At 46.2% G+C, this 21532-nt stretch overlaps 1 protein-coding gene across 3 annotated transcripts in view; it reads right to left on the reverse strand.

Annotated features, from left to right (window-relative positions):
- Positions 1-992: 992 nt before the first annotated feature.
- LOC141743494 (A disintegrin and metalloproteinase with thrombospondin motifs 3-like) overlaps positions 993-21532 on the reverse strand; it is a 143882-nt gene continuing 123342 nt past the window's right edge. For all 3 annotated transcript variants that reach the window (XM_074587762.1, XM_074587763.1, XM_074587761.1), the window contains 13 exons: positions 20964-21096; positions 20377-20490; positions 19275-19420; positions 18532-18707; positions 16962-17095; positions 16323-16446; positions 13056-13136; positions 11308-11471; positions 10533-10698; positions 9661-9793; positions 8604-8811; positions 7870-7987; positions 993-3770 (listed from right to left, as the gene is read on the reverse strand). In XM_074587762.1, the coding sequence (XP_074443863.1) occupies positions 3199-3770; positions 7870-7987; positions 8604-8811; positions 9661-9793; positions 10533-10698; positions 11308-11471; positions 13056-13136; positions 16323-16446; positions 16962-17095; positions 18532-18707; positions 19275-19420; positions 20377-20490; positions 20964-21096 (2269 nt within the window). In that variant the 3' untranslated portion in view covers positions 993-3198. The remainder of the gene's footprint in view (positions 3771-7869; positions 7988-8603; positions 8812-9660; positions 9794-10532; positions 10699-11307; positions 11472-13055; positions 13137-16322; positions 16447-16961; positions 17096-18531; positions 18708-19274; positions 19421-20376; positions 20491-20963; positions 21097-21532) is intronic.

Raw genomic sequence — 21532 nt, forward strand, 5'->3', positions numbered from 1 at the left:
CGAGATCTTACCTTGGGCACGAGTTTTCTTCCAGAGAATTAGGGGAAAAACCCCCATGTGAATAATACATGGAAGAGTGAAGCCTCTGGAAGAAACCAGCCCTGTTTTGTGCTGTGTGAATGTCAATTTGCCTAAACCTGAACTTCCTTTGTGCATTTTAAGGACTTGAAAAGGAAAAGTACGACTTCTAGTTGGAATAGAGCTGGTCAGCACCTTCCTTCAGACGCTGGTTGGAGCTGCTGGAATCTGCCTTAATGGCAACTCAAATGCCGACAGGCTCAAACTGTCCCTTGAGAGACACCCCTAATGCTTTCTAAGAGTTAAAAACTGAATTTTGTCACATGAAAAGCTCCCTGCTGGTCTGCCAGAACTTTTTGATTGCTATTTTCAGCGGCTCTCCCCCGGTAACGTGTTGAAGTTGTGGCTTACCATTAAAATTCCTGCCCCACAGGTATTACCGTGCCAAAAAGCCCCCTCCAGTGGGGCAAAAAGGCATCCCAGAATTTTTATTAAGACTCCTGGTGATGAAATGTCAGCATTAGCGCTCTCTACACCAACGTGAATGCCACTAGACACTCACTTCAGGTTTGCTGGCCCCGCTTAAAACTGTCGAGGACGTACCCAGAGACCGTAATCCTTGGCAGAAGGTGGGAAAACAGAGGTTGAGCTGAGACCTGAAGCCAGAGTGACACAAACTTCTCCTGTCAGTGCAGCGGTTTGGAAATTTGGCCTCTCAGCAGAGACGTAGTAGAAACTAGGTAGAAACTCTTTCCTTTCCCCCTGTTTCCCTGCATCCCGGCCTCTCCAATGGCAGAAGCAGGACCTCAGTGGTTAAAAATCAAGTTAGTTAATTCAAATGAACTTTTTTTTCCCCCAAGACAATAAATGTCATGCCTGGGATGTGAACGGCCCTTCGCTTCACAAAGGACGACACTCAAAAAAGCGAAAAACAGAGCCTGCCCCCGCGAATCAAAGCAGAGAAAGACTTGTTCTGGTAAAGATTTTATTGCTCCGTGCTCCCCAGTACAACCAACAGGATCAGTAGTGTACACTTTATAGAACGAGAAATGAGCTTGGTAGAAAAGAAATCCAAAAGGTACAACGATTATCTACACCCATGTTGTGTGTGTGTGTATATATATATGTAGAAGATAAAGACAGAGAGAAAAGTGAACTGGACTTTCGGGGAATGGGAAAGACACAAAGACACCCCATTTGTCTGTCTGAGGCTCAGGGATTGTCGGTACTGTCTACGCACGAGTTTCTGGGCCCTTCCAAAGCCTGGCAGAAAGGCAGCAGCGATGCATTAGCGGAGTCAGTCCAGGGGTTGGGTCACACGCGGCCCCACAGCATCCATCCCACGGCCCCACGCTTTCTCCATGGCGTTATCCCACCCGCCGCCTCCATTCCCTCCGAACGCCTTCTGACAGCAACTCCCACCCTGCTCTCCTCCTGGTGATTCCGCTAAATCCCTACAAACGCTTCCAGAATTTAATCTTTCGGGGTCCTCATCTGCTTGATAGCGCTTTAGAGGTAGGTATTTCCTGTTCTGTTAAAGGAGTCGATCGCCAGGACTTTTTACGGGGAAGCAAAAATTGCACGCCAAACTTTAATAACCTATTTAGAAATTAAAGATGCCTGTAATATAAAAAAGAACCTGTCAGAAGACTTTTTTTTTAAGAATAAGATCAACAATTTCTCTACAGTAGTTGAGTTAGCTTAAATTTCTGTTCTATGCGTACGACACAGCATGTACAGGTACCTAATTACATCTCTCTCTTTTATCTTGGCAAAAAGAAGAGTCAACTGCCTCTAGTGTAAATATTTAGTACATAAAATACTATCAAGAAATCAACTTTTAATAAATATCTTTACTTCTCAATGCTATATACAAGTATTTTACAGCAACACGCAGGAGAGGGTGCGACGGGGCGGGCTGTGAACAAGATGGTCAGGGACAGAAACAACTCGTCCCTTATTGCAGTCAGATGCCTTGTGGGGGTGGAGATTTTGAGGTGAACCACACCAAAAAATAAATATCTCTCTCACCTTTACATCAATGCTTCCAGTAGTGGGGGAAAAAAAAAAAAAAAAAAAAAAATCAATCCTCTTACTTTAAGTCTTGCCACAGCTATTTCTCGTCAGCACCTGTTCTACCTCTGGGATGCTTCTTTCAGCTTCAGAAATCACCAAGGGAGCATCTGGAGAAGAGAACGGGTTGGTGACTGGTGAAGGTGACAGCGCTGACGGCATGTCCAGGGTTTCCTGCGCTGGCGTGCGAGAGGAGAGGGATGGGATGGGACGGCGCTGCTGCTCCTCTGCGGGGCGTGGGGTTCATTCCACAGCCACCCCCCAGCATTTTTCCAACCTCTGACGACACCAAGGTGTCTAAACCTGCTTTGGACGGGTGGCTGGCTCCACGCAGACTCCTACCTTTAGCTTTACACTTTTTTTTTTCCCCCCTATTTCAAAAGAAAGCATCACGTTGTTGATACTCAAGACAAAAAAACCCTTTCCTAGTGTCAGCAGATGGAAACAGAACTCCTCCTTTCATGATAATGCTGCTTTAAAAATCACCTCTTGGAATGTGAATAAGGCAGTACTCGATGGCAGGCACCCAGCAAGTGTCCAGAACACAACACAGGTAAACAGTTGTCTGACAGCACAACACTTCAAAATAATACTGACTTTCCGCAATATACAGTATTTACACAACAGCTGCAAATTCGCTCATACAATATCCGTTTAGATAGATAAGTTAGCAAAACAAGTCTTATGGATTCAGTTGTTCCATTGCAAAAAAAAAAAAAAGTGTTTTGTATAGTGTAAACGTCTGGTACCTCTTGGAGTGGGGCGTTTTCTACGTGTGAGTGCTAAAAACCCAAAAATAAAGAGGTGAGTGCTGAGGTCAGGGCCGGAGCGATGCCCTCGGCAACTTCTGCTCATGGGCAGGAATATTCTTTGGTGCTTGCCTCCCACGCGCTGAAGCTAGCCAGATAACGCAGTACGGGAGGAGGACAGGAGCAACCAGAAAGTGAACCAGCACTTCTCGTTCGTCTTATTTACAGGGAAAAGGAGTCGATGACCTGCAGCGTCCTGCTTGTGGAAAGCAGCATGCCCCAGAGTGTCCAGAAGGAAGGACGTGAAACCCAAAGCGCCAAACAAAGCCTCTTTCCGTGACTCTCCTCCACGAGGTGTTCATCTTTCCACGGCGGAGGACCTGGAAGGCCAGCTCTTCTCAATGTGCTTCTCGCTCTTCCTGGAGGCTCTCGATGGCGAAGGAGCACCCGCCGTGGTGTTATGAGCTGGCACCACGGGAAGAGCTGCTGCCAAGGCCAGGGCACCATGAGGACTGAGGCTGCTGCTGTTGGAAGGCAACTGGTGTAGCCAAGCAAACAGCCTAGAAGTCTTCCTGGCTGGTGGAGCTCTCCATTGCGGTAATTCAGTGCCTTTGGGCTTGGTGTTGGATGGGGAGACGTGCGTATCAGCGTCTTCTTCCGAGAGTCCGCCCGGAGAACTTCTGCCAGGCTGGAACTGCACGGAGTGGGGCACTGCAGGCGTTGGCATCACCAAAGCCCTGGGCAGGTCGCTCTCCTCAAACACGACGTCCTCAGCAGTTTGGGCCGCTTGGGTGAGGAAGGGGGGTGGGAGGGTGCTGCTGCGCTTGCTGCAGGACTCGCAGCACAGCTTGTTGTAGCCAGGGATGGAACAGTAACGGGCAAGCACTTCCATTTGACAGAAGATAGATTTGTCTCCCATGCAGGGCTCATCTGCAAAACAAATGTAAAGTCGATTGTAAATGCAGCGAAGAGCACCGAGATGCCCGACAGCATTTAGGTGGGCACTGAGAAAGTTCTGCCTGCGTTTCATGAACGATGGGCTACTCGGAATAGGCAACCTGAGATGCTTCATCCCCCAAGAAACCCTAAAAAATAACCTTCGCTGGGAACCGAAGAAATGGGCAGTCACTTTGAAAATGTCAGCTTCTGTGCACAGCAGAAGCCAAGAGCTGCGGCAAGGCATGTTGTATTTACGGAGGGCCACAGACATCCATTTCCAGTGCTGACCTACCAGAGGTCCCACGTACCCACCACAAGCCACCTTCACTTCCAGCCTGAGGACATTACCCATCATTATCTATCAACAGTATTAAAACCAATGAAGTCTTCCCTTCAAGAAATTAAAGCCTAAGCAGTATCTCTCAAAGATGCCCTTCTTAAAATAAAACGTTATAGTTGGATAAAGTTTTGTTTGAAGTCTCAGTGACTGAACCCTAACTGGAGAACTGATGGAAAGCTTCTAACAGATAGGACAGACATGAGATGCCTTGAAGTGAAGTGTGTGACATTCCTTTTAGGCAGGGAAAAGAGCTGAAAGAGGTCAAAGATCTACTAGAGATCCCCAAGATGTCAGTGTTTCTTTGAGCATTTGCTGGATGTTTGTTCCACCAGTGGAGATGCAGTGGTCACACTGGACAAAACTGGTAGAGAGGAAAGTGGTAGCGCAGGAAGTGAGAACAAAAGTAAGGCTTTGATGTTGAGTTAAGAGCACATCGGTATTGGGGCTCCTTCAGACCATCACAGGAGCTCAAAGGTGAAATCCTAAGTTCTACCGTTACCAGGATCGGGAAAAACGCCAGGAGTCTGTAACACGGGAACAGGCTGCCCAGGGCAGTGGTGGAGTCACCATCCCTGGAGGGATTTAAAAGACGAGCAGACGTGGTCACGAGGGACACGGTTTAGAGGTGGACCTGGCAGTGATTGGACACAATAATCTTAAAGGTCTCTTCCAACCAAAGTGATTCTATGAGTCTATTAAATAATTTGCAGATTTTGAAATGACAATGTTTAATACCTCCTTATTATTCTCGCCCCTGTCTCTAACTCATCCTACTGCTCCTTTGTACTGCTGCTCATCCATGGAGTTTGGAATATCACGTGCTGTGGTGGCATGAACCCAACAGAGTAACGCAGGAAGGCAGCTGGGACGGTCACCTCCTCCAGCCTGGAGCAGGGTCACCACCACCCAGAAGAGCATCCTGCTCTTTTAAAGCCAACCCATCGGTCCGGGGGGGCAATCCCCTTCCCACGGACATCCCCAGGGACCCTCAGAGCAGAGCATGCGGACCAGGGACCTACAGACATCAACACCTCACGGGACACTGCGCTGGCAGCGGGGACAGAGGAGGAGCTCGGTGCCCCCAGGAACTACTCAAACACTTCGGGCAGAGACCGGCAAAAAGCTTCCATTAGCAGAATTCTCCTCAGATATCCCGGCTGGCTGGAAATAGTATTGGTGCATTTTACTTAAAATGAAATAATACAAAATTGTAACGCGGAAAGCCAAAAGTTAACCCCAGCTACTGAGAAGATCTGCTCCATGCCTAGTCTTCCACTCAGAGTCACCAATGATGCAGTCGACATCTTAATGAGCAACAGAGGGCACGTGACACCGCTTATTAAGCTCTGACATTAAATTAGCTTTCTGGACCGTGCTATTTTCTCACCTGAGCAGATGCTGCCTCACCGCACGGCAACAGTGTGTCAGGCACCCACATTTTCCTATTTTAAAACATTATTCACTGTAGCCCAACCTCTCCATCAGTGTAAAACCAGCTTAATTCCACTGAACCCAGTAAAATTACCCGCATCTGCATCAGTGGGGTTGTGGGACCTTGTTTATAAATAGCAAATTATACGTCTGCAGCACCTCATATGAAAAATTCCCTTCTTCCTAATCCCGACGCGCGTCCTTGGACAGATGGTTTTTGGCTCTGGACAAATCCAGCATCAAATCTGCAGTTTTGCCTGGGAACCCCCGTACCGTGTGAAGGCGCTACAAGACTATTTTCAGCAGGAATTCAGCATGGGATATTCAAGGGCTGTATTTATTACGCATCTAAACTAGGAAAGCTAATATTGAAACGCAAATCTCTGCATCATGTATAGGACAATCTTTATCCTTCCGTGTAAGTGAAAGTACCCGATCTGGAAAATCATGGCAGTCAGGTTGTTAACACGCTGTGATTTATGTCAGCATATAAGTCAAAGCAAATAGTGTCACCTAAAGTGATGAAACAAACAAACAAAAAAAGTACCAAACAATTATTTTTGCCTTTCCGTAGAGACAAAGCATCTCATTTGGTCTTTTTCTCTCATGGTTAATTTTTTTTAATGTGAATTTGTGATGGATTAGTTTTTGTGACTCAAGAGATGGTGCAGAGATTTGGTTTTGTACTGATCTATTTCGGGTAGGTTCCATAAGGACAGTCTCGGAGCTGTATACTCACATAATCCCCACTTTCTACTTTTTAGGTTAATTCTGCACAACCTAGTCAACCACTTCCTAGTCAGTATGCGAGCGCTTGTATCCTTCCGCTGATGGTCACGGTAAAAGTTCTCCTTCTCACAATGTATCACTCGCTTGCCGGTAGCTGAGAGCAGAAGACACAAGAAAGCGCATCGTCTCCCTGGGGCATCTGGAGGAGACGAAGCTCCTAGAATCTAATTTCCACGTTAGAGTTCGGAATTGACACAGCTCTTACAGAAGGCATCCCTGGAACTCCAAGGACGTCACCTGCTGGCAGCATCCCGGTGAGAAATCTCGCTCAAAGTTGGTATTTAGGGACCAAAATTTCAAGCAACACGTGCTTTCTTCTGCATTTTCTACCTTATGTTGCAAAGCAGCGATAGCTTGTATGAAGACATTCCCGGGGTCTGTTCTATATGGGCTCTTACGTGGAGCTCATCTATTTGTCTAAGTACCAGAAAATCCATCTTTATAATCTGTCCCAGCCACAGAAACGTGACCGTTGCTCAGATTATTGCTACGGACCTGCAGGATGAAATCCTGCCTCCTGTCTCCTCCTAACCACAGAGATATATAAAGTTTAAATGAAGTATTTACGGGAGGTGGCCTCACAGTTCCACACGATGGGACTAAGCTCCACCGAGGCATATGCCGGAGGAGCTGGTGGCTCCTCTCCCATATGCAGACATACGTTTTTTCATAAAGATTCAACTCCACCAAGATTAATCTTGCATTTAGACAGTAAATCATTAGTCAGAACCACCCGATAGAGGCTAATGTTTCGCTAAGCCTAAAGCCCTGACAATCAGAACAGCCATCCAGGCTAGACAGATTTAAAAGTGAAGGAATGCCAAGGATGGAACACCACACATAAAAAGTTTGCATAAATATGAGAGAATACTACGGATATTTTAGCTGTATTCCCCCAAAACGTAGAACATGGTAGAAGCCACATGAGAAAAGTGTGGCCAGAAAGAGCCCCTTTGGTCTGAAATAATGCCCTCGGCTGCTCAGTGTGCGTCCCAGCCCTGAGCAGAGCCGAGGTTGGAAGTCCCAGGGAGCCTGTCCCAGGAGCCGAAAACCCCCACTGACCCCCACAGAGTCTTTAAGGTGATGCTTAAAGCACCAGATCAAAACTATGTGAGCAGTTTTGCCCACTTGTAGCCCTTATTTCTTTACGGTTTGGAAACTGTCAGTAAAAAAGGGGATTTTATGCCTCGTCCATGTTTTCTAGAGTCACTGCCAGTGATTTGCTCCCACCTGGTGGGCACACCGCTTTATAACTCCTCCTTGATCCCAGAATTGTTTCCTGCTCCCAGTTCTTTCACTGTCACACCGGCTGGCCACAAGCTCTGCCTTCTCCGAGAAACCTGCACGTGCCAACACAATTTTGCTGCTTTTTAGCCCCAAATACACGTCTTTTATTTTTCACTGGCGCTCACTCGTGGATGAAATCTGTGTCTAACATCTCCACGCAGCACTGTGCCATCCGGACAGGCTGCGCAGATGCAGGAATCGTCCCCCCTCCTCCCCCGCCAGGATTTTCGGAGCTTCTCTTACCGTTGCATGGAGGGAGTTTACAAACCCTCACCGATTCCGGCTTTTCTCCCTGGCACTGGTCGCCAGCGCGGCACGCGATCTGCCGGGTCTCCGTCCCCTCCCCGCAGGTCACCGAACACTGCGGAACACACACGAGAAGATCAGGACATTCAGCTCCCACGGCAACTCCCCAAAATTAATGCGTTTAACGAAGCCCAAGGCTGGCTTTTCCCTTGCTTTCTGTAACGTTAAATTTATTCTTATGAATTATATTATGAATTTTCCTACTTATTCTTCCCGTAGCAGGTATCTGATCTTGACAATTTAACCTCAAGAGAATGTATGGGGCAGAGAAAACCCAGTGTTCAGCCAGTCAGCTGCGGGGTTCAGCTCTTTGTTCCTAAGGCTTTCTAACAATATTCAATGCTTGCAGAACACCCTGCCACTGCAAAACAGCCCGAGCTGGTAAAAAATGTCATGCTGTTCCTCAGGAGCGGGGAAGTGAGAAGTTGGAAACTTGGGAGAAAACCCAAGCGAAACATCCCAGTTTGTTCTGGGGGATTGCGCGTCTGATCTTGCGTTTTCCAAGTGGTTTCTGGAGAAGTCTGGAGAACTAGAGAAGCTGGAAGGTGTTATCTGCTGATTTTCAGGGTTTGGAAACCTGTCTGTCTGTCCAGCCCATGCCCAGAGCGGGCTCGGGAGGCAGGAGACGTTACCAAAGGTGGGCTACTGGCTCACGGCCACTGCTTGCCCACCTGCGACCAGGGTCCGGGTTTCCACGGGGCCGGGCAGGGCACTCGGTTGCAGGGCCTGCGGCTCTCCGGGCGATGGCCGCCGCAGTACTTGGAATGGACCGAGCGGTTCCCCCCATCGGGAAGGGGCTGAAGGCAACGCACGGTGCGCAGCTGGTAGCCTGAGTTCCCACAGGTTTTTGTGCAGTGCTCCCACTCGTCTGCCGCCCAGCTGGGGAGGGAAAAAAGAAGAAGATGCCGTCACAACTTTTACCTGTTATCCGTACTGCTGCCGGGCCAGGCAGCCCTTCGTATGCAATATTTCCCTGTAGGACGCAGTATTTTTGGGTAGGATACAATATTTTCGTGTTAGTATGCAATATTCTCATGCAGTATGCACTATTTTACCGTAGTACACAATATTCTCGTGTAGTATGTAATATTTTTGCATAGTATACAATGTTATCGTGTAGTATGCAATATTTTTGCATAGCATGCAATATTTTCATGTCATATGCAATATTTTCACGTCGTATGCAATATTTTTGCATAGTATGCAATATTCTCATGTAGTATGCAATATTTTCATGTAGTATATAATATTTTCACACAGTATTCAATATTCTCATGTACTATATAATATTTTCGCATAGTATGCAACATTCTCGTGTAGTATGCAATATTGTCGCATAGTATTCAATATTCTCATGCAGTATGCAATATTTTCGTGTAGTATACAATATTCTCGTGTAGTATGCAATATTTTTGCGTATCATGCAATATTCTCATGTAGTATGCAATATTTTTGTGTAGTATACACCATTCTTGTGTAGTACGCAATATTTTTGCATAGTATACAATATTCCCATGCAGTATACAATATTTCCGTGTAGTATACAATGTTTTTCTGGTGAAGCCACTCCATAAGATCAGTGACCACTCTCAGGTGGGTAGCAAACCCCATCCCTAACACAGGAACTCCCACCTAGAAAGCTGTCGGCACCCAGCCCCCTTTGGCCTGGGGTAACTCCCACACCTGCCACGCCGAGCAATCGTCCCCCCCTTTGCGGGACATACTTACAGAGGCTGCGTGCATTCCTGCAGGTTGCACATTCTACGAATGGGCTTTGGCTTTTTGCTGGCTTCACAGAAGCTGCGATGAACCATTTTGTTGTCACTTTTCCTGCGGCACCCGTACTTGGTGTACTGGAACCCTGGAAAACAGTTCAGAAAAATTAGGAACAACCGGTCCTTGCTAGGATTTTTGGTTTAAATGTAAGCTTTATGGCCTATTAAATGGGTTTACATGACAGATATTTACGAAATATTTAAACATGCTGACAATTTGTTCAGTTGTGAGGCACAAGATTGCTGCCCAGTGCCCTGCGGATGCTGTTTATAACATGACAGTGTGGTAAAGGCCAGAAGGGATGGTCATGACCCCTCAGTCTAACCTCTGCATCCCACCCAAATCGTGGCACAGAGAGGGGAGAAATCACCTCCTCAACACCCAGCAGCAGGTCACCGGCTAACCCGGGCATCAACCCAAGTCCCATTTTAGTGTTTTTGCCACAAAACGCATCACCTGTTGACTGTTGTATGTAAGAAAGTTATTTTGACATTTGTGTTCCCCGTTCTTTGCTTAAGAGCAATGTACATACCGCAAGTAAAGCGAACGCTCAATAGCGTGAACGTTTGAGTCCGCATTTCCAAAGCGACTTTGAGCACTGAATTTAAACACCTAAAAAGGACTTCTTCTTTCTAGGCTGGGAGTGTGACACTTCTGAACAATCAGGCACTTCAGATATTTATAAGCTTGGGCACCCAAAATAACAAGCTGCTTTTAAAAAAAGGAAAGCCAACATTTCTAAAGCATTCACTCCCCCACCTTTTACTTTTCCACTTTGGGTCATTTGTCATTCGTTATGAGAAGGTGCTACATCATCGGTTTACCTCCACCGCAGGGTTTGGAGCACTGCGACCAACTCTTTAACGCCCACTCAAAAGTGTCTATTTCTTCCTGCAGGACGTTGTTGCTGTTGATAGTTGGTACCGAATCCTCGTGAATAATGTATTTGTAGGTCAGGCTGGATCTTGTGTCATTCTCCCGAGGAATGATCTATTAATAATCAAACGTAAACAGTGGTACAAAACCAGAGCTATTATTTATTCCTTTGCAAAGTAAAGAAACCAAGGCCTGTCTCTTAGGGGAAACGTGGAAGCTGCTAGTTAACTCACTGGGGAAAAAAGATTGTGTTTTGTCTTCACAGTTAGAACTAACATAGTAAGATAAACATGAAATGGACTGCAAATATCTCACTTCAAATGAGATGCATTTCTAGGCCAGCATTCTAAGCTGGCCAAGCAGGACACCATCATCGGGGATGAAAGGATGGCGTGGCCACATCGTTTACTTGGTTGAAGAGTCTGCTCTCAGACACAGTTTGACATGCAACGTACTTTTTTTGGCTGCTGGAAGTGTCCCACTGATGTCTGACAATGCAATACAGGGCTTCTGACGGACTCATGACATGAGCAGGTAGCCATTTCCAAGAGAGGGTGACAGCTAGTGAGAAAAGGGCTTCAGGTGACCAGCCGCCCCACCGCACGTGTCTTTGGGAGAGGCATGACACAGTGGTGTTTCATCTCAGCACAAGCTCCACGCTGGCCTTAGACGTTTTATGAAAGACAAACCCATCACATCCCCACTGCTTGACACGTAACCTACCAGCACAACCACTGCGTCGTGCAAGGGCCCGTCCGTGTGGAGGGTTTCGATGTCGTCTTCTATGTTGTACTCCCACTCCACGCCCAGGTCGATGAAAGATCGGGATCTGGCCTCCTCCCCTTTCCCGTTCAGAACATAGTGTCCCGTAGCCTGGTTCTTAATTGCTGAAAGGATTGAAAACAGTGGCAGTCGCACCTCCCATCACATCATCGGCCATCACAGTGGGGATATCATAGGTGACCTTTTGCTGAGAGCCCCAGCGCAGCAGCAAGGGCTGTAGATGCGTTGCCGCAGAGAAAGGCCCTCCAAGCCCACCTCATGCACCCGCCAAATTCCAGTTTGATGACAGACGTATTCAATTTTGTGCCTCCTTATCCACGTGAATTAAACATAGAAATACAGCTAGAGATAGGCTGAAGCTCCTCTTCCTATGCAATGTCCCCATTCCCCACACTAGCTTAGTTCCCAAGAAGCACGGGTAAGAATTCAGGTCAAATCTTCACACCCATCTTCCTTATTTGCATAAGACCAACGTCATTATTACTGGGAATGCCTCTTAGTATAACAGGCTCCTCAGCAGACTTCAGCTGCACTTCTTATTTTCCTCAGATTATGAAAATGACAACTTTTGCATCACATTTTAGTTTCTTTTAAGTATGTATGTATGTACCAGCTGCTAAAATTGGTAAGCAAAGAGCTGAGGCATTTGAAACCCCAGGAAACTACTTGGGTTCGGGTTCCAGCACCACACCTTGAACATCACGCACTCTCAGGATCATTATTATTATTATTATTATTATTATGGTCCAATTAGAAGCCAATACATTAAAAATCTGGAAGATGGACTCTCATTTCTTCTTTTGTCCAATTTTTTCCAATGCACCATACAACACGATGAAAAACAACTACGCAGAAACCTTACAAGTTCCTGTGATTACAGCAATCCAAGCACAGGAGCTCTGCGGTACCTAGTGAGTAGCTCCATGAAGCCACTTGCTGCCAAAGCAAAGCTTTGCTTGTCTCAAAGGCTACGCTTGGTCCAAAATGAAGCTCTTGGACCTCAAAAGCCGAGTTTCCCCCTTTGACATCATCACAGTTGAAGCAAATTCAGCTTTTTTTTTTTCCTTTCCTATTCCTACTTCTTTTTCATAACTAATCCAACTCTGCCTGAAGGGTTTACAACTCAGACACTGCCCTAGGGCACAAGGAGCTGATTAAAAGGACAATAAAATCCATGGAAGATCTCACCCCTCTCCTGTGAGCTAAAAATCCCTTGAGCGTTAGAAAACGGTAAGCAGTAAGATACAAACTCGTTGATGACACTATGACCTGTCCTATGTGGGAAACATCTGAAATGAAATGGACTGCAAACATATCACAAGTTCCCCCATCTGCTTTCGTTAAAAAAGCTATTGCTTACCATCTGCAGCAAATAACTAAAGACACAGAATTTGATTCACGTAATAGAATACATAGTTTTTACCCATTTAAATGTGAGTGATGATGGTATTTTGTTAGTAAACATGCAAATTAGGATCAGTTTAATATTTTGAAGAACCCAAACAAGAAGTAAATACTTGTTCGCTGAGCTTATGCTGTAGGACTCGGGCCCGAACATGCCATTTTTGAATGCCCATCTTTACCCTGAACACTTGAATTTGGGTATCTCCTTTCTCAGGTTCTTCTGCACGACTGCCCCGTGCTTCTCACTATGCCTCAAAGCCAAACCTGAGGAGAGAAACACTTACCAAGAAAGTGAGGAGAAGCCTCGTCTTCTTGGATAAACACATGTCGAGCACCAGGAGGGATGTCAAACATCTTAAGGTACCCTTTGGCATGTGTGGCAGTCAATGGAGAAAGCAGAGATGGAAAGAAAAAGTAATAGCCATGGTTAGGAGCGCACCACATGATCCAGCTTCCGCTTGCAGAGGAGCGCATCCGTCACCAACCGAGAAGCCGGGGCAGAAAGAAAACGGAGCAAATAGTTTGTAACGTATTTGACGGGCCCTCCTTGCGTTTTTCCTCTTTTCGGGGAGAGAAGAGAACCCAGTTACAAATCTATTTGTCACTTGCCTAGCTGCACTGCTGTAGGCCATATCCGTTAACAATTCAGGCAAAAATACGTTTCCTATGTTCTTCAGCAAATGAGGCGGAGAAAACACGAGTTTTCATGATTATTTTTTCGAAATCACTCATCAGCCAGGCTGGTAGATTGGAGTTTACTTACTGTCAGGTTAGACGTTAGCCTCTGAAGTGTGTCAGCTTACCTCCCAGACACCAAAGCCTGGAGCAAGGTGTCTGTAGCGCGGAGTATTTTGTCGCTACACGTCCATCTCTACGGGAGTTCACCCACACTACTTATGACTGTGGATGGAAAATCATCAATTAAATTGCTGCTGCTGAAGCGACAGGGCTGAATTCGACTCTCCACAGCTCAAAGTAAAAAGCTGTTCCCAAAGAAAATGATTCTTCTTTTAAATTCCAATTATTTATCAGTCCAAACCACAGGTAATTAGTGTAACATTAAGTCAGTATTGCCTTTAGGAAGACTAAAATCCCTCCTGGGGACCTGTCAACAGGTACTTCCATATCAAGTTTTAATCAAGAGCATCACAAGCACTCTGAATGCAAGGTATTTTCAGGATTCTATTATTTTCTCTTTAACAACTGCAGATTTCATTACTATAAATCCCCGTAGATGCCTTTTTTAAGAGCCGAGTACGTTTCTCTCTGTTCTGTACTCTGCTATGCAGTTTTCACGAGCTATCCAGCCCAGCTATAGAAGCAGTGGAGATGGTTTTTCCCAAGAGTTTTATTATTTGTGCGAACAGAAGACGTAGCGGTCAAGTGATTCTGTTTCACCCTGGCACTAAGGAACGCCTCGGTGGTTTGCCGTGCCCCTGACATGCTACAGCTCCTTGGAAAATCTATGTGAAGAAAAGAGCCAGGAATACGTAAAATCACCGACTTGGCTGAGGAGCGACTGCGCAAACTGCATTTGCCGATCTTTTCATTGATCACCTTTTGAGCATAGGAAGCATAAGGCTTTTGCCTGATTGGGGGTTAACGACGGGTGTCTGAATGGAGATGAGAACTGCAGCAAGAGCCCTCCAGCCGCCGTGGATGCCCCTCTCTCTGCAAGCACTTCACACTTACCCAGCATATTTTTAGACTCCTTGGTTTCAGAAAGGGAAATATTGCGAGCTCCTTTGGGCAATGTAAATGCTCCTCTTGTCTTCCCTTAAATAGAACGCCTGTAATTAGTGCTACGGGAGCCAAGTCCTGTTATTTCATTGACTGTGTTTGTCAGCCAGATGGTCTTTACGAGTGTGATGTATAAATTATGTCATGTGTTCAAAAGCATTTAAAGCAGAATTAGACACATCTAGCAAATGTTCATAGTCAATGAAAGTCAGACCAGCGAAAATTCGGGTAGGTGAGTTTAAGTTGGATACTTGCAGATTTCATTTTCCAGAAACTTGAATTCTTTTTGGCACCTCTTGCTTACATGTTTTCCTGTTGGAAGAGGTCAATTAGTCTTTTTAATGACTGGATTGCCAAAGTTACGGCAGCAACAATAAACATTCCATAACCACTTCTAGCATGTCCATAACCTTTTGCAACTAAGTGGCCGATGAGCAGCAGCAGTCCTTGCTCTGTCTCCTAGCACTGATTCCTGCATTATTCCCTGTCCGATCCATCAGCCTCCGGAGAACCATCCCTTTCGGAAAGGTGCTCTACTCTAATTCGATAATTACAATCAGCAAACTTTTCCACTTGGTTTGTAATAATTAATAAGCATTTTCAGCAGAGTATTTGATGTATTTTATTTCCAGTCGCACTTTAGCTTATCTTTGTCCAAGTTTAGTTTGTCTGTCACTGCCCAACTGTAATAATTAATGCTGCAGTAAAGCTCGTTTCACGGCAGCAATTACCCGCCTCTCAACTTTAAATGCAGATATTCACATTATCTGTGCCTTAGCCTTCCTCTGCTCTGTCTTAAAACACTTAGTCCTATCAGACAGATATTCCTGAAATAACCGGAGATACACTTCCCTGAGTAGCTTCCCCAGGCTGGAGAAAGAAAAAGCAATATGGGAAAGCCTTAAAAGTACAAAAAGCACAGCAAAATGTACAAGATCATACTGCCCTGGCTTAACGAATAACTGACAAAATAGAAATTTCAGAAGAAGTCCAAGGAGATCCTGAATTATTGTTGATAGGAAACATGTTGCAAAATGCCCCAGAGCACAGTCTGAAGATTTGAAGCAGGTGACTCTTAGTTCTGAGCGAGCAAAACACCATCAGGTGTTTCACTGCACCTCAGTCACACACCTTAAAGGGTACAAGAAATGAGGAGTCCTGCCAAAATGGTTTCATATTTGGTTCAGAATTCAGCTGAATATATTTTTGATGTGTTTATTTGACTAAAGGGCTGTGATTTGTGAGAAAGCGTAATAGAAACCCACGTGGACACGAGGATCCACGTGCTCATTTCCTAGGCACAGAAATGCAGATTTCCATTTAAAACTCTTTGAGTTTAGGTTTGAGAGGAAAAGCTTCATCTTTAACGGGAGAAAAAAATGTTTCCTTTAGGCCTCCTACAGCAAGAGGCACGCTACCCTTAGCGCCAGGGAAGCACCTCCATTTCTTCTGCATTTCCCTACGAGAAAAGCTGGGTTTTGTTTAGCCCAGCTCAGTGTATCCCCAGGTTATCACAAACACCATCTGGCCGGGCTTCAGCACGTCCAACGGAGAATTCAACACGCCCTGCATGGTATTTCTCGGTACGCTTGACTGAGCAAGCCCTCATCTAACAGCTCCTTCAAAGGACAGAAATAGTACGCTGTCTTAAAAATGGCATTTCCTTATCAGCGACTAAATTGGTTTTGCACATGAGCTGACAAATTGTGTTTCGCTACCCGAAAGTAGGTCTTATTTCTGCAAAAAAGCCTGACAGGAAGAGCAGAGAACGACAGAAATTATAGCGAGCTGTGGGAAAATGCTATTCCTACCAAGCTTTTTGGGAGTGCGGGTGAAGGTTCCCTTCACCGTTCGGCAATGAGAGTTATCCCCGCCGCAGACGCCACACTTATCTTCCACCTTGTTGGAGCCGATCTCCTTGTCACAACCCACTTTCTGCAGGAAGAAGAGCAAAAAAAAGAAATAAGAGAAGGCTTTGTCATCGGTCGTTGTTTTAGTTATGGTGGAAAGCCATCACAAAATCAGCGCGCAGAGGAAACCACCGCCCAACACTCATCTGTTTTGTTGAAATACAAATTACTTGCAAATCTGGTGCTGGATAGTGGTTTTCACGTGAAAAATAGGGAGTGATTCTTGCTTGATGGTCACTGACCTTCAAGACTAAGATGGGAAAGACAGAAAAATAGACACAATTCTTCTGAGACACGAAACCAAGTGCAAAAAAGGCAAACGAAACCATCAGTTGAAGGGGAGTGTTTCCATGGAACAGGTTCATTTAAATCTCAAGGAATCATGAGAAATACGATGCTGCAAATATCTAATTTGGAAACATCTGCCAAGTCTACCTCTGGCCTGTTGACGGAGCTGTTGTGGATGATGCTGACCAGAGCCGTTCCGCGACTTGGCACAGCTCAAAACCTCAACCATGACCTTGGGCAGGTGACACTCACCACACATTCTCCGCGGACACAGATGCTGTAGGGATCTTTATAGGAGCAGCGAGTCCCATCATGTGCCAGCTGCTTCATGTACGCAACATCTCCGGTTTCCTTGGACTGGCAGTACAGGTGGCAGCGCTTGTTAGCTGAGGGAAGAGAATTAATTGCATAAATTAACAGCAATCCAGATGCGCTTCAGGAAAATATCCCACTAAAGGAGTGAAGAGAATACGTCAGAGATAGAAAGGACCTTTTACAGACAGCTATGGGGGGAAAGAAGGTAACTAGCTTGCTTTTCTGTGGATTACGGGCCTATTGCTTTGAGATATTCCTGCAGAAATCAGTTCCCTTCTAAAGAGGCTCCTCGGACTGGGTTCCCGACTATCCTTGGACTGGGTTCCTGACTATCCTGGAAGCAGCTTTCACTCCGATGCTGTTGGGAACAGGGCTGAGTTTACAAAACCACAAGGATGCAGAACAACGACACCAGAAAAATGTGTCCGTGAGAAGGTGGTGCTAAAGCCCGGGGAAAAGCACAGAGGATTTGGATCTCTTTCTTTACCCTGTTTTGAAAATACCAGCTGAACACGTATTTCCTGGCTAATGTCTGCATCTAACTCCTCAGCGCATCAAACCCTATGAGCACCCACCGGCCATTCCAGCAGGAGCCGTGAGCCTCTCGCTCCAGCATGTGCTCACTGAGAGGAGGAGGAAAGTCAAGGGGAGCCTAGGGTTGGGGAAACGACAACTGTCTCACGTGGCACCCGTTCTTTCCTTCTGGGACCATCCTTTTTTCCTGCTTTTGAGTCTCACCCACACGTGCTCACACCCCCATTATTTCTGATCTCTGCGTGGCTGATGAACAAGACCCCAGTGTCCTGGGTTGAGCGACGCAGGACTAATTTATCTTCCAATGCTGGGGAAAATGCCACTTTTGGAAGACACTAGTGTCTGAATTCGTGAAAATATTTACTTTAGAGCCAGCTAGGCTATGTGGGATTCAAGGTCCCGGTGTTTTCGAGCCTCGCCAGGTGCAGGGATGAGGAGGAGCAAGACCCAGGCACTTGACCCAGGCTGGTCAACAGGGTTATTTCATACCATGAATGTCACATTCGATATAAATTAGAAAGTTTGCTGCGTAGTGTCTCTCTCCCTTGATGGCGGTGGTCCAGAGAAACTCCTTGCCCTGGTGCCGGAGCCCTGAGCCCTTCCCTTCCTCCCGAAGTCGCAGCGCTGGCAGTGTCCCACATTTACTGTCCCCTGCTGGGAGTGCACAGCTTCTGCTGATGGAATGGGCTGAGTATAATCCTTGTATATCTTATATTAGCATCGGGATTAATACTGGTTCTTTAGTATTACCGTTACTTATTTAGTTTTACCCTATTAAATCTATTCATATTTCAATCCTGGTGTTTCCTTGCTTTCCCCGATTCCCCTTGCCGGGTGGGGAGGGGTCCTCGGGTGACAGACTAATTGTCTGAACGACAACAAATTGTTATGGGTTTTCTCAAACCATAACACCCCCGCAAGCTCTGGGAGATTCCAGGATTGAGTTGTAATAACGGCAAGCAAGAGGACTTACAGTCAGGGTGCTCGTAGGGCAGCCAGTGGTGCTTGCTGTTCTGATACTCGAAGTGGGAGTTGCGCTGCTGACACTGCTGCGCTCTGAAGTCCTCAAAGTGCTTGGGACACTCCTCCGTATTGCAAAGCTGAAACTCAAAATTGACCCCAGCACAATCTTCGCCTCCATTAATGGGCCTGCGAAGAGAAGAAGAACATTCAAGAGGTTCTAAAACCCTCTGGGCGTTAGGTCTGGGGACTCCTCTTCTGTCTTAGGTGAAATCTCACATTCTATTTTAAGAGGCAATTCTGCAAAAAAGGTGCGTGAAGTGACAGAAACGGACACAGAGCAGTCACCCACCACAAATACGCACTTGTGCAATAACCTCCACGCTTGCCCATCCGTCCCCAAGGCAAACGCTGAAATGCAGAATTAATACCCGTGCACATATAGGCTGCCAGCCATGGATTTACAATTCGAGATTATCTAAGTTCATCCTGCAGCTTGCTGAGCTCACACACCATGTACTCTTCACTCTCTTACACATCCGCTAAATCCTTGGGATGGTTTTCCACAGGCTTTCCTCTGGGAATCCCCGGATTCCCCAAAACCGATCCTGGCCCCCTGCAAAAAGCCGCGTTTCAAGGGGCTGGAACAGAACGGGAATTTTGGCAGACTCCATACAAAACGTACATGCCATTTAAAGTGACACCTGTAAGGCCTCCCAGTTGACTGGAACCACCCCCTAGAGCCAGAAGACCTACATTGGATTGTTGCACTGGCGTGTTCGAAAGCGAACTCCAGTTCCGCAGGTTCGGGAGCAGGAGCCAAATTTTGTCCAGGGTCCCCAGTTGCCATCCTGCTTCAGCTGGTTAGCGTTCTTCCACATGCAGTGACCTTTATAGCACCACTGAGGGAAACAGGGCAGGGAAAACAGATGAGAACAGACACAAAAACCACACCGAAGGTCCCATCGTAGCACCTGGGGACAAAGCGGGCGAGGGTCCATGTGCTCGGGGCCCAGGAGGACCCAATTCCCTCCCTGAAGGAGTGTCCTCCTCCTCAACCCTTCCGTGGGCAGATGCATGAAGCTCAACACCTTCCACCCTCCTCTTAATTTAAATGAGTTTTTGTTTCGATTGAGCCTTAGTCGCCACCACCTTTTTGAAGGAATTTTAACATTCCGAATATTAGCAGGATAAAGGTTTTCCTGAGAGTTATTTTTTTTTCTTTTTTTTTTGTACTCGCCAAATATCACACTTCTGCAAATAGGCTGGAACAGATGGCTAGTCACTGGGCAGGGTGGTGTTTTGCCGCTGGCTGGGGCATACTCAGATGGTACAAGTGGCTCTCCTGTATCTCAAAATACACGGAATTTGCCAAACAAACATCTATTTGAGTATAATTTTATAATTAAAAATGAATTAGCAGCAAGACACCCACTAACAGGGATATTAAAAGGGAAAACTGAAGAGCTAATCCTACACCTAGGCAAACATTTAGCCACAGGACGTCTGGACCACAAGCACTAAGAAGTGGTCCTACAGTAAGGGCATTATCTGCTACCGTGGATTCCTAAAGACAAGCTGCAGATGAGACAAGAACCCAAAAAAAAAGTAACAAAAAGGCCACAGAAGAGGCTGAGAATGGGTTACACTTCAACAGGGGTTTTCCATGTCAAAATTTGCTTGTACAGGTGACAGAATATCGCAGTGGGAAAGCACAGCTCCCTCTTTTCCCTTCCTCTGGCTCCACCCAGGGGACGCCGGGCAATTCCCTGTTTTGCTCTGTGCCCTTCAACCCAAATGAATGCAACTGCTGGGTTGTTTTTTCAACACAACCATAGCAGAAACCCACAATACTCACTTTTCCAGGGGCACACTCTGTCCCGTCGAGCGGAGGTCCTTTCTTAGTCTTACAGAAATAGGGGTTATCTGGATGGCTGCACCACAACTGCTTGCACGGGTCAAAGGTTCGGAACTGAGATGGAGAACCATTTATGAGATGAAACTTAACGTTAGATTATGCATACCTTTCAGATAAGGATTTAACCCACCCAGTCAATTCATCTCACACACGTGGTTACCAATAACTACAGCATCTTCAGCAAGACAAGGGCAGTGCTTATTCCCTGCATCCCCCAGCTGGTGAGAAGAGGAAAGGAGAAGACACCCACAAGTGGGAGGAAAATGAAGAGGTTTTTTTCCCTTTTCCCTTGGGATCACTACCACCAGCCTGTGTCATGTGGACTGTGCTGCCATCCACCTGACCGTTACACCAAATGACGCAGATGACTGTGTTTCACCCATAAATACCTCTCTCCCTTTTTATACATCTGTTTAAACTATTAACTGCTCTTCAACTATGAGAAAATGCATATATTGCAGCTCATAAATAAGGCCAGACACCAGCTGAACGACCATTTGTCTTTGCAATGCCCGCCTTGGACATACCGCTGTGCACATTTTATAGCCAACGCCAAAATCAAAGCGGCACTGTTCGTCCATGGAGTAATTGATGCCTGGTAGCTCGGGAAGCTTGGGCCAATCATGTTCAAAAGGGTCGTCAAGAAGACAGTCGTAAGAGCTGCAGAAAGATACACAGAAAAAAAATAATCATGAGAAGATGTAGTAATTTATATTTTTTTTTTGGATCAACATGATCATAGTACCTATTCTTAATAAGGCAATACTCCTTTTCTCCAACCTGTTTTCTTCCTGTTTCCATAGTTATCGTTCCCCAAAGCACAAGCAGATCCTACAGCAAAATCCTGGAGCTGGAGACTGTGGAGAGGCATCTCCAGCCCTTCCCTGCCCCAGAAGTACGGATGGAATTTGCACTTGACCCTCCTGTCACCAGACGAGGAAAACAAACACTGCTCCACTCTGGGTGCCAAAGGGCAACATCTCCATGTGCTTCCACCTGGTCCCAATGCAAGACCCAACACAAAGTCCCCTGTAGTCCCAGGGGGTCTTCCCATGGACTTTGTGGTGCTTTCCAACAGGAGAGTAGTCTGAGAAGA

The sequence above is a fragment of the Larus michahellis genome, chromosome 5 (assembly GCF_964199755.1).
Source record: "Larus michahellis chromosome 5, bLarMic1.1, whole genome shotgun sequence".
NCBI lineage: Eukaryota > Metazoa > Chordata > Aves > Charadriiformes > Laridae > Larus > Larus michahellis.